Source organism: Rhinoraja longicauda, chromosome 16, assembly GCF_053455715.1.
Source record: "Rhinoraja longicauda isolate Sanriku21f chromosome 16, sRhiLon1.1, whole genome shotgun sequence".
Lineage (NCBI taxonomy): Eukaryota > Metazoa > Chordata > Chondrichthyes > Rajiformes > Arhynchobatidae > Rhinoraja > Rhinoraja longicauda.
In genome coordinates this window covers 48,246,289-48,262,494 of record NC_135968.1, presented here as the reverse complement: position 1 = coordinate 48,262,494, position 16,206 = coordinate 48,246,289, and the positions used below count along the sequence as shown (strand labels likewise).

Sequence of the window (16,206 nt, the reverse complement as noted above, 5' to 3'; positions counted from 1 at the left end):
ATGTGCTGATGACCACAGCTTGCTGATTTGCTGTGAATAAGGTCATGAGGCATACACTTTATCCGCAGGAAGAGTCATTGAGGTGCCACAGTAGCTCATTGTTGATGAAGGGTCTCGACCCAAAACGTCACACATTAGCTCTCTCCAGGGATGCTGCCTATCCCGCTGGGTTACTCCAGCATTTTGTGTCTAGCTTCATTGTTGATGATTTTGCTTACGTCATGTAAATAATGTTTGTCTTGCTCATGGCTCTTCCAGGGAAAGGGGAATCCAAATGAAGCAACAGGGGGGATCTCCCGTGTGTTGTACCATTTGATTGATCAGATTTAAAACTTTCTACTTTGTTTCCGATGGTTGCAAAGTACCAAACAGCTCAAGAGAAACCAGTGGTTATAACAAATGTGTATATAGAAATTAGGTATTATACAGTTGGGTGAGAAAAGGGCCTGGACAATCTTACCATGAAACATAGAAAATAGATGCAGGAGGAGGCCATTTGGACCTTCGAGCCAGCACCACCATTCATTGTGATCATGGCTGATCATCCACAATCAGTAACCCGTGCCTTCTCCCCATATCCCCTGATTCCGCTAGCCCCTAGAGCTCTATCTAACTCTCTTTTAAATTCATTCAGTGAATTGGCCTCCACTGCCCTCTGTGGCAGAGAATTCCACAAATTCACAACTGGGTGAAAACGTTTCTTCTCACCTCAGTTTTAAATGGCCTCCCCTTTATTCTTAGACTGTGGCCCCTGGTTCTGGACTCCCCCAACATTGGGAACATGAAGGCAACATATAAAATGCATTATAAAATATGCTCGTCTTTGCAGTGGACTAATACTCCCGAGTACAAATGAAAAAAATAACTTACAAGCTAAGCGTTCTTTTAGTTGGGGTGTAGGAGCTAAATCAATGGCACTCTTAGAATGACAGTTCAGCAACGTTGGATCAGCACCGTAGCTCAGTAGTAGGGAACACACTTCTACTCTGTTCTTGGAGGCAGCTTCGTGCAAAGGGGTAAACTGCCAGAGGTCCATGGCATTCACATAGGCACCATGCTGCAAAGAGTTATAACATTCAAACATAAGGCAAATCAAATGTAATAAATGGTTCAAAGGTTACATCAATTGTTCTGGTTTCAATTGAACTGTTGCAATTTCAAAACAGTACCAGATCTTGTGATGGGAGGAGGAGGCAGCGGCGGTGGGGGTAGAGAGTGGTGGTGGAGTGGACAAAGCAATGGCTGACAGGAAGAAGTGGCAGCAGGTGAGAGGGGTGGGAGCCCCACTGGGACAGAGTGTGTCCTGTCGATGGCGGCAGCCTGAAGAAAGCGCTGGTGGCCAGGGGCTACAACATGAGCCGCAACAACAGCCACAGCTGCTGAAGATGGGCTCACTGGTGCACACCTGCGGCATCGGCATCCAGGTTTAGGTGAGATTACACAAAGTGCTGGAGTAACTCAGCAGACTGAATCAGATGAAAGAAGGTTCCGTAACAAAACGTCAACTATCCACGTTCTCCAGAAATGCTGCCTAATCTGCTGAGTTACTGCAGCACTTTGTGTCTTTTTGTGTATTATGCAGCATCTGCTGGTTTGTTTCGACCTAGTTTTAAGGCGATTCCCATGCGTAGATTCCGACTTACATAAGGGTTAATGGAACGTGACCCTTACGCAAGTCCGGTGGGGGGTGAGGGAGATCTGCAATTGAACCCCAAGCTGGATGCACAGGCATATTCATCATTTTAGAAGAAAAGCAGAATCAGGTGTTGCATCTTTTTAAATTAGGCACTTTGATTAATGATTTCCACTATAAAAATATACACTTTTTTTTTGTAAATGAAGACCTTTCAATCTGAAGCTGTCAAGATTATAGTTAAAAACTAAAATTGAGTTGAAGTTTCAAGCTGATACTGAACTCAGCTTCAGCAACTTTGGGAGTTTCATTCCCTCATATTTTCCTAAATAACAAAAATATCCACATAGTATTCACATACTGAGTGTCAAATATTAAATATTCACTTTAAATACTAACCTTAATTAAAAGTTCTGTAACTTCATAATGACCATAGGAACAAGCATTGTGAAGAGGTACCAAATCTCTAAAAATAAAGGGAAAAAATGTTTTACATTTGAATGTGAAATATTAAAACCCGGTTTAGATCTGCTATGTACAACTGTGTGCATTTATGAGACATCTGGATAGGCATATGCATATAATGGAAGGATATGGATTATGTGCAGGCAGGTAAGCGTTGATCTTGGCATCATGTTTGCACAGACATTGTGGGCCAAAGGCCCTGTTCTTATGTTGTACTGTACAGGATTTATTTGAAATTTGGCTTCTTTATCTGAATGAAGCTAAATGCAGCTCTTCAGTGCAGGTAATGTGGCACTTCTGGTCTAAGAGCAATCCCATTTACCTTTTCCTTATTCGATAGAAATGCAACATATTCTTTACATGCCTACCAACTTCTTCTTGATTCCTTCAAAACCTCACCTACACTGGTGGACAATTGTTCAGAAGCCATGTGAGCGAGCAGAGCCAATGGACTCATACGACTTCCTTCTATGTCTTCAGGATAGCAGTAACAGGATCGGTCCGAGTTAGCATGGATTTATGAAGGATAAATCATGCTTGACTAATCTTCCGGAATTTTTTGAGGATGTAATTAGGAAAATGGACAAGGGAGAGCCAGTGGATGTAGTGTACCTGGACTTTCAGAAAGCCTTTGATAAGGTCCCACATAGGAGATTAGTGGGCAAAATTAGAGCACATGGTATTGGGGTAGGATATTTACATAAATAGAAAATTGGTTGGCAGACAGGAAACAAAGAGTAGGGATTAACAGGTCCCTTTCAGAATGGCAGGCAGTGACTAGTGGGGTACCGCAAGGCTCGGTGCTGGGACTGCAGCTATTTAAAATATACATTAATGATTTAGATGAAGGGATTAAAAGTAACATTAGCAAATTTGCAGATGACACAAAGCTGGGTGGCAGTGTGAACTGTGAGGAGGATGCTATGAGTGAGGATGCAGGGTGACTTGGACAGGTTGTGTGAGTGGGCAGATGCATGGCAAATGCAGTTTAATGTGGATAAATGTGAGGTTATCCACTTTGGTGACAAGAACAGGAAAGCAGATTATTATCTGAATGGTGTCAAGTTAGGAAAAGGGGAAGTACAACGAGATCTGGGTGTCCTTGTACATCGGTCACTGGTACAGCAGGCAGTGAAGAAAGCTAGTAGCATGTTGGCCTTTCATATCAAGAGGATTTGAGTATGGGAGCAAAGAAGTCCTTCTGCAGTTGTACAGGGTCCTGGTGAGACCACACCTGGAGTATTGTGTGCAGTTTTGGTCTCCAAATTTGTGGAAGGACATTCTTGCTATTGAGGGAGTGCAGCGTAGGTTCACGAGGTTAATTCCCGGGATGGCAGGACTGTCATATGTTGAGGGGATGGAGCGACTAGACTTGTATACACTGGCATTTAGATGAGAGGGGACCTTATTGAAACATATAAGATTATTAAGGGATTGGACACGCTAAAGGCAGGAAACATGTTCCCAATGTTGGGGGAGTCCTGAACCAGAGGCCACAGTTTAAGAATAAGGGGTAGGGCATTTATAATGGAGGCGAGGGAAAACTTTTTCTCTCAGAGAGTTGTGATTCTGTGGAATGCTCTGCCTCAGAAGGCAGTGGAGGCCAATTCTCTGGATGCTTTCAAGAGAGAGTTGGATTGAGCTCTTAAAGATAGCGGAGTCAAGGGATATGGCGAGAAGGCAGGAATGGGGTACTGATTGTGCATGATCAGCCATGATCACAGTGAATGGCGGTGCTGACTCGAAGGGCCGAATGGCCTCCTCCTGCACCTATTGTCTATTGAAATATGGAAATAAACAAAGCTCGTTATAATCATTTTGCTTAAACTGCATTTGATTGAATAGCTAAAACACTCATACTTCAATATTGCTTTCTCCCACGTACTCATTCTTTTTGCATTTGATTGACCTGTTGCATGCATATTAGTTTGTTCATACACAATTAACCCAATAGAGCCAAAACACTAAACTGCTGGTGTGGATGACATTTATTCCCGTCATTTGTGATTTGTGTCAAGTGTTAATTCCAGCTAATGTAATTCCAGACAATATTTCAATAAACCAAAGCTCAAGGACAGGCTGTGTTCTTGAAATGAATCTACATATACATTGAGAGGAAGAGAATAGAACTGGTTTCCAAAGGACAAACTTCCTCAGTCACCGATATTGTAAACAGTTTGACAACATTCTTCTACCCTGCAGAGACAAACTGCAAAATCACTTTAAAAGTTATTCAAAGAAGAGGACATATGTTATAAGTAGAGTCATAGAGTGATACAGTGTGGAAACAGGTCCTTCGGCTCAACTCGCCCACACTGGCCAACAATGTCCCAGCTACCCTAGTCCCACCTGCCGACGCTTGGTCCATAACCCTCCAAACCTGTCCTATCCATGTACTTGTCCAACTGTTTCTTAAAAATACCAATGAGTACACAAGTTTTGTTGAGAATGTTCATGTGGTCCAAAATGATCTGTCTGACTTTGGTAGTTATACATTATCCCCACACAAATGTAAAGAGGTGCTTACGGTGTACTTGACAAAGCAACTTAGAAAGGAAGTTAACACTTATGGAATACAAACAATTTATTGACCTGACATAGAAAAAGGCCAAGTCAGAGGAGCTAGGGAACGGGGATGTTAGCATAGTCAAATTTGAAGGTTATCATAGATTCTAAAAGGTGTGCTGGATTTTCTACAAATCAAGATTATAAATGATAGGTGGATTGTGTCATAGCTTGTCAAAATTTCTCTAAATAGGCAGCACAACAGTGCTACATAGACAGAAGCAATAATGTAGTTAATACTTCCAGCAAAATATTGTGATGCAGGTAAAAGTGTATTAGTCCACGTGAAATATAAATATGTCTTTTTTTTTAATTGTGAACCAAAGACTTGGGTGTGAGGAGGGGGGTGAGAGTTGAAAATGATCAATGTCCATACATTTCATAAACAGAATACAATCAAAAAAGGCTAACAAAATGTTGTCATTTTAGCTCGAAGAACAGATCCCAGGCAAGGTGTTATAGTCTGGTTAGACTATATATGGATTAGTTTAGTTTAAAGATACAGTGTGGAAACAAGCCCGTCAGTCCACCAAGTCTGCACTGACCAACGATCAGCCATTCACACAAGGGGAAAGTTTACAAAGCCAACAAGCAGGTATGTGCAGGTGCGACCGTAAGGGTTTAGCATGATGTTGAGAGACATCTTTCACTACTGTCGTTTCTCCCATCATGCCCAATCCTCCCCTTCCCACCTGCCTGCACCGTGTACATCAAAATGATTACCCTTTATCCTTAGCATGAACATCTGCACCATGTTGAAGTAACAGCTGTACGATGTTAACACGGTTATATCCTGCTGCTAAATGCAGTGGTGTGGACTGTAGAGAGAAAAAAAAAAGTCTTTAGTCTCAAATAGCTACATTCGTACAGGTTTCCCAGCCATGTGCAAAGTGTAATATAAATTGATTCAAGTCTCTTCGACTGAATTAAAACCTTAGGGAACAATGAAATACACAAAAGATTATTCCTGAGTAATTGATTCAGATTTTACAGGCATCCATAAGGCGATTTTGTCCGCAAGTCCAAAAATACACAAATATCGCCTGATGGTAATTGAACCTCATTATTGTAATGAATAGTAGCAAAAGCACAAAAGACTAATAAGAACGAACAATAGACTGATAAGTGGAGAGGGGAAATTAGTTATGCATTAGTATAAACGAATGAATGAACATTCAGTGCCCTCCATAATGTTTGGGACAAAGACCCATCATTTCTTTATTTGGCTCTGTACTCCACAATTTGAGATTTGTAATAGAAAAAATCACAAGTGGTTAAAGTGCACATTGTCAGATTTTAATAAAGGCCATTTTTACACATTTTGGTTTCACCATGTAGTAATTACAGCAGTGTTTATCTATAGTCCCCACATTTCAAGGCACCATAATGTTTGGGACACAGCAATATCATGTAAATGAAAGTAGTCATGTTTAGTATTTTGTTGCATATCCTTTGCATGCAATGACTGCTTGAAGTCTGCGATTCACGGACAGCACCAGTTGCTGGGTGTCTTCTCTGGTGATGCTCTGCCAGGCCTGTATTGTAGCCATCTTTAGCTTATGCTTGTTTTGGGGCCTAGTCCTCTTCAGTTTTCTCTTCAGCATATAAAAGGCATGCTCAATTGGGTACAGATCAGGTGATTGACTTGTACAGGTCAAGAATTGACCATTTTCTAGCTTTGAAAAACTCCTTTGTTGCTTTAGCAATATGTTTGGGATCATTGTCTTGCTGCCGGCCAATGAGTTTTGAGGCATTTGTTTGAATTTGAGCAGATAGGATGTGTCTATACATCCATCAGCAGTGGTATCATCAATGAAGATAAGTGAGCCAGTACCTTCAGCAGCCATACATGCCCAGGCCATAACACCCCCACCACCGTGTTTCACAGATGAGGTGGTATCCTAGGATCTTGGGCAGTTCCTTCTCTCCTCCATACTTTGCTCTTGCCATCACTCTGATAAAAGTTAATCTTCGTCTCATCTGTCCACAAGACCTTTCTCTAGAACTGTGGTTGCTCTTTTAAGTACTTCTTGGCAAACTGTAAGCTGGCCATCCTATTTTTGCGGCTAACCAGTGGTTTGCATCTTGCAGTGTAGCCTCTGTATTTCTGTTCATGAAGTCTTCTGCAGACAGTGGTCATTGACAAATCCACACCTGACTCCTGAAGAGTGTTTCTGATCTGTCGGACAGGTGTTTGGGGATTTTTCTTTATTATAGAGAGAATTCTTCTGTCATCAGCTGTGGAGATCTTCCTTGGCCTGCCAGACCCTTTGCGATTACTAAGCTCACCAGTGCTCTCTTTCTTCTTAATGATGTTCCAAACAGTTGATTTTGGTAAGCCTAACGTTTGGCTGATGTCTCCAACAGTTTTATTCTTGTTTCTCAGTCTGGCTTCTTTGACTTTCATTGGCACAACTTTGGTCATCAGGTTGATAAACAGCAATAAAAGTTTCCAAAGGTATTGGAAAGACTGGAGGAAAGACTAGATGCTGAGAGCTCTCTCATACCTGCATTAAGGAGGCAATTAAACATACCTGAGCAATTACAAACACCTGTAAAGCCATGTGTCCCGAACATTATGGTGCCCTGAAATGGGGGGACTATGAATAAACACTGCTGTAATTTCTACATGGTGAAACCAAAATATATAAAAATGGCCTTTAATAAAATCTGACAATGTGCACTTTAACCACATGTGATTTTTTTTCTATCACAAATCTCAAATTGTGGAGTACAGAGGTAAATAAATAAATGATGGGTCTTTGTCCCACACATTATGGAGGGCACTGTTTGCATACACAGACTTTTGAATACAGGTGTTCCTCAGCTTGCGATGAGATTCCGTTCCGAGAAACCCATCGCAAACCGAAAATATCGTAAGTGGAGATGCATTGAATACACGCGATCACGTAGCCGGAAGCGAGCAGCGGTTCACTACGGGTCACTGCCGTTTGCACCATCGCAAAGTCGAAATATCGCAAGTGGAAACATCGTAAGCCGGGGTGCACCTGTATAATAATATTCCTGGTGCTCATCTGTACAGGATTCAATGTCTAGCATTCGCACCCACATCCTGTACATTATTGCAGAAATATAGTTCTGAGTTGTGTTGAGTTGCTTTTTCCCAACAGATCGTTTCCTGCACTTTTCCCATTTTCACACTCTTTTCACATTTTCACACCTTTTATAGTGATGAATCATCTACAGGCAGAGCAAGTTGCGACAATGGAAATGTCTGGCAGCAGAACCCCAGCCCCTAAACCCAAATTCTCTAATGGCTTTTGGACAGCACACCAGTCTAGTTTTTAAAATGTCTTTTGAGAATGGCATTGGAGATATTTGATCAAAATTCAACCAGATTTAATTTAAACCACTAGAAATTGAAGATCAAGATAAAGAAAAATGATCTACTAACCTGCAGTCATTATTTTAATGAAGGTCAAGAACCTTACTCATGCCAGCCATAGCTTGCATAAAAGCTGAGGGACCAGATTTAAACTGCATCTGGCCCTTAAAATCAGGAACTCAATGGTGTATTGCAGTGGCACACGAGTTCATCTTCCCCAGTATCCAACCTCCAGCTCATCTCAGACTTCTGTATTTCATGGGCATGATCAGAAGTAATAAATGAGCTGTCCACATATATATTCAGAACTGCTGGCTGAAGTTCTGTACATCCATCATAGTTGGACAACTGGACAAATTACAGTGATCCGACAAATGTGCAATGCATCTTTGTAACTACACCTGCAAGTTTGTCAGTGCATGCAGAATTAGATCTGGATATTTTTGCATGCAACAATCCACAAAAGATTCTTTTATGGCATGCTGCAGCTTAAGTTCTTGCAGTTATTTCCCATTCAAGTCTAGACCATAACTTCAATTCCGATACAAATAGTATAGGGAAAAACTGGTCAGGTATGAAATAAGATGTGAACTCTTATACATCGGCGAGACCAAAGGCAGACTGGGCGATCATTTCGCAGAACACCTTCGCTCAGCCCACGTGAACCAATCTGATCTCCCGGTTGCTGGACACTTTAATTCTCCTTCCCATTCCTACACTGACCTTTCTGTCCTTGGTCTCCTCCATTGTCAGAGTGAGGCTAAACTTAAACTGGAGGAACAGCATCTCATATTTCACTTGGGCAGGTTACAGCCCAGTGTATGAATATTGATTTTTCTCACTTCAGGTAGCCCCGGCATTCCCTCTCTCTCTATCTCTCCCCCACCCAAGTCGCACTTGGTTCTCGTTTTCACCCTACAAACATCTTACAATGGCCTGTTTCCCTTATCATCGTTAGTTTTTTGCATATCTTTCATTCATTGTTCTTTATGTATTGGGGCGTGGCTGTGTTTGTGCAGCTGCGGCTCACCGGCAGTCTCTCTGTCTTTTTTTTGTTTTTTGTCTATTGTCATCGTTTAATGTACGTTTTGATCTATTTTTAACTCTGTGTATGTGGGGGGGTGGTGGGGGGGTTGGGGGAAACCTTTTTTATAATCTCCTCCTCAACGGAGATGCGACCTTTACCGTGTCGTATCTCCGTTCGCGCTACGGCCTAACATCGTGGAGTCGGCGGCCTCCAGCTGGGATCGACCTTGAAGACTCCGGTCGCAGGGCCTGGACTTACTATCTCGGAGGCTTCGGCCGTGGGCCCTGCAGACCGCAACATCGGGAGCTCGCAGGTCCCTGGCTGGCGACCGGTTTTTGGGAGCTCCAGCCGTAGCAGCTTCGACCGCCCCGAAGCGTGAGGTACGATCGACCCGCTCGCAGGCCCTTCATCGCCCTGCGTGGCTCGGCCGCAGCACTTTCCATCGCCCGGTGGTGGCTCAGGACTTTCATCGGCCTGCTCGGCTCGGCCCTGGGACTTTCCATCGCCCAGTGGGGGCTCAGGACTTTCATTGGCCTGCTCGGCTCGGCCCTTGGACTTTCCATCGCCCGGTGGGGGCTTCAAAAAGTTGGGAGCCTCGATCACCTCGTGGCACCACGGGAGAAGAATGAGGAGGAGATAAGACTTTGCCTTCCATCACAGTGAGGGTGTGCCTAGAGCAATCACTGTGATGGCTGTTTGTGTAAAAATTGTATCTGTGTGTCCTGTGCTTTTTGTTGTCTACTGCCGGACCCTGACGTGAGAGGACGCTGGCGTTGTTTATTCGCCGCTTTTCCGTTAGGATAGTTTGTCTGTTTGTTTTTATGTTGATTGTTTTTGTAAAGCGCTTTGAGCACCCGATAAGGCGCTATATAAAATAAATGCTTATTATTATTATTATTATTTATCTCTCCAGTCACCGTCTATATCTCGAGTTTCCCTTATCCCTGACCAATCTGAAGGGTCTTGACTCGAAATGTCACCCATTCATTCTCTCCAGAGATGCTGCCTGTACCACTTAGTTACCCCAGCTTTTTGTGTTTATCTTCGGTTTAAACCAGCAACTGCACTTTCTTCTTACACAACTATAAATGTCTCTTGTTCCTTCTAAAAAGGTTCTGCATTGGATTCACTTGTCTCCCTCTCACACATGTACTTTACTGCAATCAAATGGCATTATATCGATTCATACCCTTACAAATTATATTTTAGCTGCTAATATTCTTCCAAAAAAAATGGAAGGCTAGCATAATTTCCTCAGTCTTCCATTTAAAACAAGATAGGCACTGCTTAACAGACACCTTTCTGACTCAAAACTCGCCACTTAACGCAGTCTCTTTACCTATGGTGATCAACTTCACAAAAGCATTTCACTATCAAAGTCTCATTAAGTAATAAACATTCTTAATGTACTTAATGTACATTTGGTTCACAGTAATAATACGTTTACCTTTCGGCCATCACTAGCATGGCAGTTTACATTCAATGGTGTAAGTAGGGACATCAACTTTTCTTCATTTCCATTCCTATAAACAAATTTTAAAAATACATAATTCACTATGCTGTTTAAGTGAATGAATTTTAGTAAATCCACAAGTTTTATAATTTTAGATTTTTAAAATTATAGCTAGTTTACTTTTGTTTAACTGCCCTGAAATACCGATTATTTATATTTCAGTGCCTAGAATTTGTCAGCTTGTTTGGAGTACTGCATTCTGTACATTGTTTTACTATTGTGAAAACAAAGACCTTACAATTAACAGAAATATATGCAATTTAAAACATTCCCTGTTCATCCATGTTGTGGTGATATAATGACACCTTGTGGTAAAATACAACATAGCATCAGTATTGTATACGAACATTTTTCATGCAAACAGAAATCAAGGTGTTGAGCTAATTAAAATGTATATCAGATTCATACTTTTAGATTTACAAGAACCTGACATTGATTAAAATTTATTGAACAAGTTAAAGTTAGTCATTAATCATTATTTTAAATTGTAGCAACATTGATGAATAACCAAAATATACAGAAGAAAAAGCATTTAAAATATATGTTAAAGTTAAAATAGTGTCATGACTAGATGTTTAACATCACTAAAAAGCATAATCAACAGTATAATTTTATGGCAGCACTGAGGATTTTGCCTAAACAGACGTTTTGGACTCCTCTAAAATGTTTCTTTAGAAACAATGCCCACAAGTTTTGTTTCATATTTGGCTCGTTTAGGTGGCCAGCAAACAAGATTTAGGGATGCCCTCCAGCATAGGATAATGCATAATTAATTTACAACAAAATTAGCCACATCAACGGACATATTTTATTGAATAGGTGTTTACATGCATTGATAACAATTACAGCTTACAGTACTATGCCACATACCACACAGACTTCCCCCCCTATAATCAACTAACTTATTTAAACTACATCATTCAATTACAATATACACTAGCCTGCAATCACAAGAAATATTAATTTAACTGTCCACTCCTTGCTTTCTTTTATATATTATCCTATTCTGCAAAATTTAAGGTATTTACTTAGTCTAGTTGAAGTTGTGCTCTTAAAAGGCACTAGTTACAAAGTAAAAATGCCATCTTACAATTACAGTTATGCATATATGTAAGACTAATTTCACTAATTCACCTATACAATTCAATTGCACTTTTGTTGTTCATGAAGGTAATGTAATTCACTGATTAATTGCTGCAAACTTGAAACTTGCCACATATTAAGGTTATTACATTTTGTGTATCTATGGTTGCATGTATGATGTCATGCTTTGTGAGGTAGAGTACAACATTGCGTTTAAACAGATGACTATTCTGGAAGGCTTCTAGAATTAATGCAGCAGTCGCTCTCAATCAATGCCACACGTTCCATTTAAGAGCAGCAGTTTAAATAAATATTATTTTAATAATATCTGTATGCATCTTTTCTACAACTATTCCAAACCCAGAACAGTCCAGAATTGGGCAAATACTCTAAATCCAATCTAATCAAAGTCGAATATAAATTTGACACTTCCTTTCCAAGAACATACGGAATGAAAAACAAACCAAAATCTGACCTATTCTCAAAATCAAGAAATAAAAAGCAATATGTCCATACCTTGCAGTCTCTAGTAGTTCATCTTTTTTGTATTCACCTGTAAAAATTAGTTTAACCCGGTAAATGTTTTAAGATCCAATTCAAATCATGAAAACTTGCAATATCTAATACTCTTAATGATGCAGGAAAAATGTTCCAATGTTGGGGGAGTCCAGAACCAGGGGCCACAGTCTAAGAATAAAGGGGAGGCCATTTAAAACAGAGGTGAGAAAAAACTTTTTCACCCAGAGTTGTGAATTTGTGGAATTCTCTGCCACAGAAGGCAGTGAAGGCCAAATTACTGGATGAATTTAAAAGAGAGTTAGATAGAGCTCTTAGGGCTAGTGGAATCAAGGGATATGGGGAGAAGGCATGAATGGGGTACTGATAGTGGATGATCAGCCATGATCACATTGAATGGCGGTGCTGGCTCAAAGGGCCGAATGGCCTCCTCCTGCACCTATTTTCTAAATATCTATGTAGCTCTAGGGGCTAGTGGAATCAAGGGATATGGGGAGACGGCAAGCACAGGTTACTGATTGTGGATGATCAGCCATGATCACAATGAATGGCGGTGCTGGCTTGAAGGGCCAAATGGCCTCCTCCTGCACCTATTTTCTATGTTTCTACATATCCCAGATCAACTGAATCAGGTAGCAGTCCATTTCACATTTACTGTTCCAAGTAGCATTGCAAAAATAAATGTGATCTGCATGTTGCCCTTTTATTTTCTATTGCAATATCTAGGATGCAGGCCGGACCTTACTAAAGCCAGACTTCAAATATCCACCAGGAGGCATGCAAGAGCAACTTACCAAAATAATTCCCACATAATGTCACTTCGCATACTGGAACACTTCATCGTTTTCCCCCCACTTCGGTTCACATTCTGCAACAAATCGATTAAATAGATCTCAAATTAACTGACCTGTCAATAGTGTTTTAGCAGATGAGTCTGCTAGATCTAATGCAGTTCTTCCATCTGTATTACGGATATGAAGATCAGCACCATTTTGGAGTAAAACTGTAATAAAATCATGAAAATTAGATACATGTTAAGTAGAAAATGTATTTCACAGTAATGAGCTACGTCATCTTAAAAATAAAAAGGGGCTGATACAGCATTTCAAAGTTTATTGCAAGTGCCCATGACAACAAAGGCGTGCAGGCACCATTTTGATAGATGGTTTTCAATGTAAATCCTGGTGATGGTATTGCAGACATGCGCAGTGTCTCAGGAATAAACCTCTACTATGTTAGTACAAAGCATCACACATGAAAATAAATAATCATGGCCTCTTCCCATTTCCATGCAAATGGAGTTCTGACTCCATTTCTCTATTTTTGGGAAAATAATCTTTTCTATTGCTCTGACCATTTCTCTGGGAATTTTTAGTTAGCAGATAAAACTACTTATTTTAACCAGTGCAGACAGATCAGACTATCAATACATTTATATTACCTCCATGATAAAACAAAATTTTCCTACGTCTATCAAATCTGAAATCCTCCGAAGCACCAATTAATACATCGGCATTACACCAAGTATACACCAATCAGCCAAAACATTATGACCTGATGAGCCAAAACATTATGACCACCTGCCTAATATGCTGTTGGTCCTCCATGTGCAGCCCCATACGTAGCAGGGTGCGATGCACTGTGTATTGTGACACATTCTTCCCGTGACCACCATTGACATTTTCTGTGACTTGCGCTACAGTAGACCTTCAGACGGGATAGCCTTCGTTGCTCTCGTGCATCGATGAGCCTTGGGCGCCCAACACCCTGTCGCCGGTTTGTGGTTTGTCCCTCCTTGGACCACTGTCGGTAGGTACTCACCACTGCTGACCGGGAGCACCCCACAAGCCTTGCCATTTCAGAGATGCTCTGACCCAGTCGTCTGACCATAAAAATTTGGCCCTTGTCAAAGTCGCTTAGGTCTTTACTCGCGCCCATTTCTCCTGCATCCAACACATCAACTTCAAGAACGGACTGTTCACTTGCTGCCTAATATATCCCACCCCTTGACAGGTGCCATTGTAACAAGATAATCAATGTTATTCACTTCGCCTGTCGGTGGTCATAATGTTTTGGCTGATGCAAATATAATTGGTGTAGATGCAAATATAATTTACAATTTAGAGCCATACCTTAATTACTATTTTCCAATACATCTGATGGTACTGATTCAAACTTAGAAGCTAATGTATATCGATAACCTCAACAGAAAAATGTTTGAACTTTTAACCGCTCTCTTTTTCTGCTTACTCAAGATTATTTCAGGCAACCAGTTTACAATTTTTGCCATCAAATTAATAGTCTCCAGTTTTGGTTAGGAATCCCAGTTTACTGATTTATGGACACACTCCTCCTGGCTTCAGTACACAAACAGTATAGGTTTGGCATTGAGACAACGTACATCATATAACCATGGGTGTTAAGGTCTATTGACTGAGGAATAACAAATGCAAACAGCTGTCCATATCTCTAATGCCTGCAAACGCACACAGCCAAAGGCAACCGTGAGGTGGACATTGTCAAATTAAATAAGATCAGAGCTGAAATACACAAATAGATGGCTGCTCCTCAAAAGAAACTAATGTTTTACTCATTTCATCCACAGGATTACATCACATTCAAAACAGCAATGAAAAATCCACCCAGATCTTAAAATCATAGAATAGTTGTTGAAAGAGTAATTTATTCCTTATCCATAATTACTCTGACAATAATATCACACGTGATTTTAGATGGAATCCCAGTTCAACCAAACTGCTGTTGAACTGGAGCCAAAAACTAGATTGCTCATCTAAAGAATGTCAGAATCCAATCATGTTTGATTTTACTGATTTTAAAATGTTCTCAAAAAATGGGAAAATAATTCAAATCTCTAACTGCCATGACAAAACGTAGATTTGTTTGATAATGCCTCTGGATTACATTTCTAGTTTACAGCCATGGCGCATCTGTACAATATTTAAAAAAATAGATGCTTTCAAACTGCAAAAAAAAGTTTGAAAGATGATTTTAAACTGCACCATCAAATCAACAGAAGTTATTATGAATAACAAAGATGTACTTAAGATAAATTCATGAGAAATTAGGAAATACATATGGGTGGATAACATTGTCATACTGTCACAGACAAGATGAATCAAATAATCTGTTTGTGTTGCTTTATGTGAATGGATGGTTTCTTCCATGAGAAATATTGACCGCAGCTGTGTCAAGTATGAAGTGTAAAACTGAAAAGACATTCATAATTTCAACTCATGCTAATAGCTGGGGAAAAAACTGCAGATGCTGGTTTAAATCGAAGGTAGACACAAAATGCTGGAGTAACTCAGCGGGTCAGGCAGCATCTTGGGAGAGAAGGAATGGTGATGTTTTGGGTCTCGACGCGAAACATTACCCATTCCTTCTCTCCCGAGATGCTGCCTGACCTGCTGAGTTACTCCAGCATTTTGTGTCATGCTAATAGCTGTCGGCTGCATTGATAAGAGCTAGGGAGATAGGAGAAGGTAGTGACAATGATTGGTGAGGGTAGGCAGGATGGTGTGTGCTAATGGAGAACAGAGAGAAAGAAAGAAAAGCAAAAGACAGGCATTAATAACCGAAAAGCACTAATCAACTTTAGAATTAGAGGAATTATATGGTCAAATTTCATTTTCAAAGAATTTAAGGCTGGGCCAAAAATACCGCACTAATTGATAGACCATCCACAAAACTGGCCATAGTCGTAAGAGTTTTTATTTTTACCAATTAGACGCTTTCAGGCATTCAGAAGTTATTAGTAGTGTTTTGATTTATTAGCGATGATATACCTGCATGAACCTTTAAAAGCTACCAGCAGCTTTTTTGGATTCACTTTAAAACTAATTTCATAACTTAACCACCAAGTGATTCCATATACTTCCTGAAACTTACTTGCAAGTTTTTTTAAATTATTCAGGATGTCATTCAGCCCATCAGAGTGCAGAGAAGATTTACAAGGATGTTGCCAGGACTAGAGCTATAAGGAGAGTTTGGACAGGCTAGGAGTGCAGCAGGATGAGGGGTGATCTAAAAGAGGTGTA

At 40.5% G+C, this 16,206-nt stretch overlaps 1 protein-coding gene across 3 annotated transcripts in view; it reads right to left on the bottom strand.

The window, feature by feature from the left end:
• The window catches only part of LOC144601520 (poly [ADP-ribose] polymerase tankyrase-2-like), a 68,423-nt gene that overhangs the window by 29,289 nt on the left and 22,928 nt on the right, over positions 1-16,206 (bottom strand). For all 3 annotated transcript variants that reach the window (XM_078413745.1, XM_078413746.1, XM_078413747.1), the window contains 6 exons: positions 13,056-13,151; positions 12,149-12,185; positions 10,484-10,559; positions 5,387-5,481; positions 2,033-2,099; positions 871-1,057 (listed from right to left, as the gene is read on the bottom strand). In XM_078413745.1, coding sequence (XP_078269871.1) covers positions 871-1,057; positions 2,033-2,099; positions 5,387-5,481; positions 10,484-10,559; positions 12,149-12,185; positions 13,056-13,151 — 558 coding nt within the window. The remainder of the gene's footprint in view (positions 1-870; positions 1,058-2,032; positions 2,100-5,386; positions 5,482-10,483; positions 10,560-12,148; positions 12,186-13,055; positions 13,152-16,206) is intronic.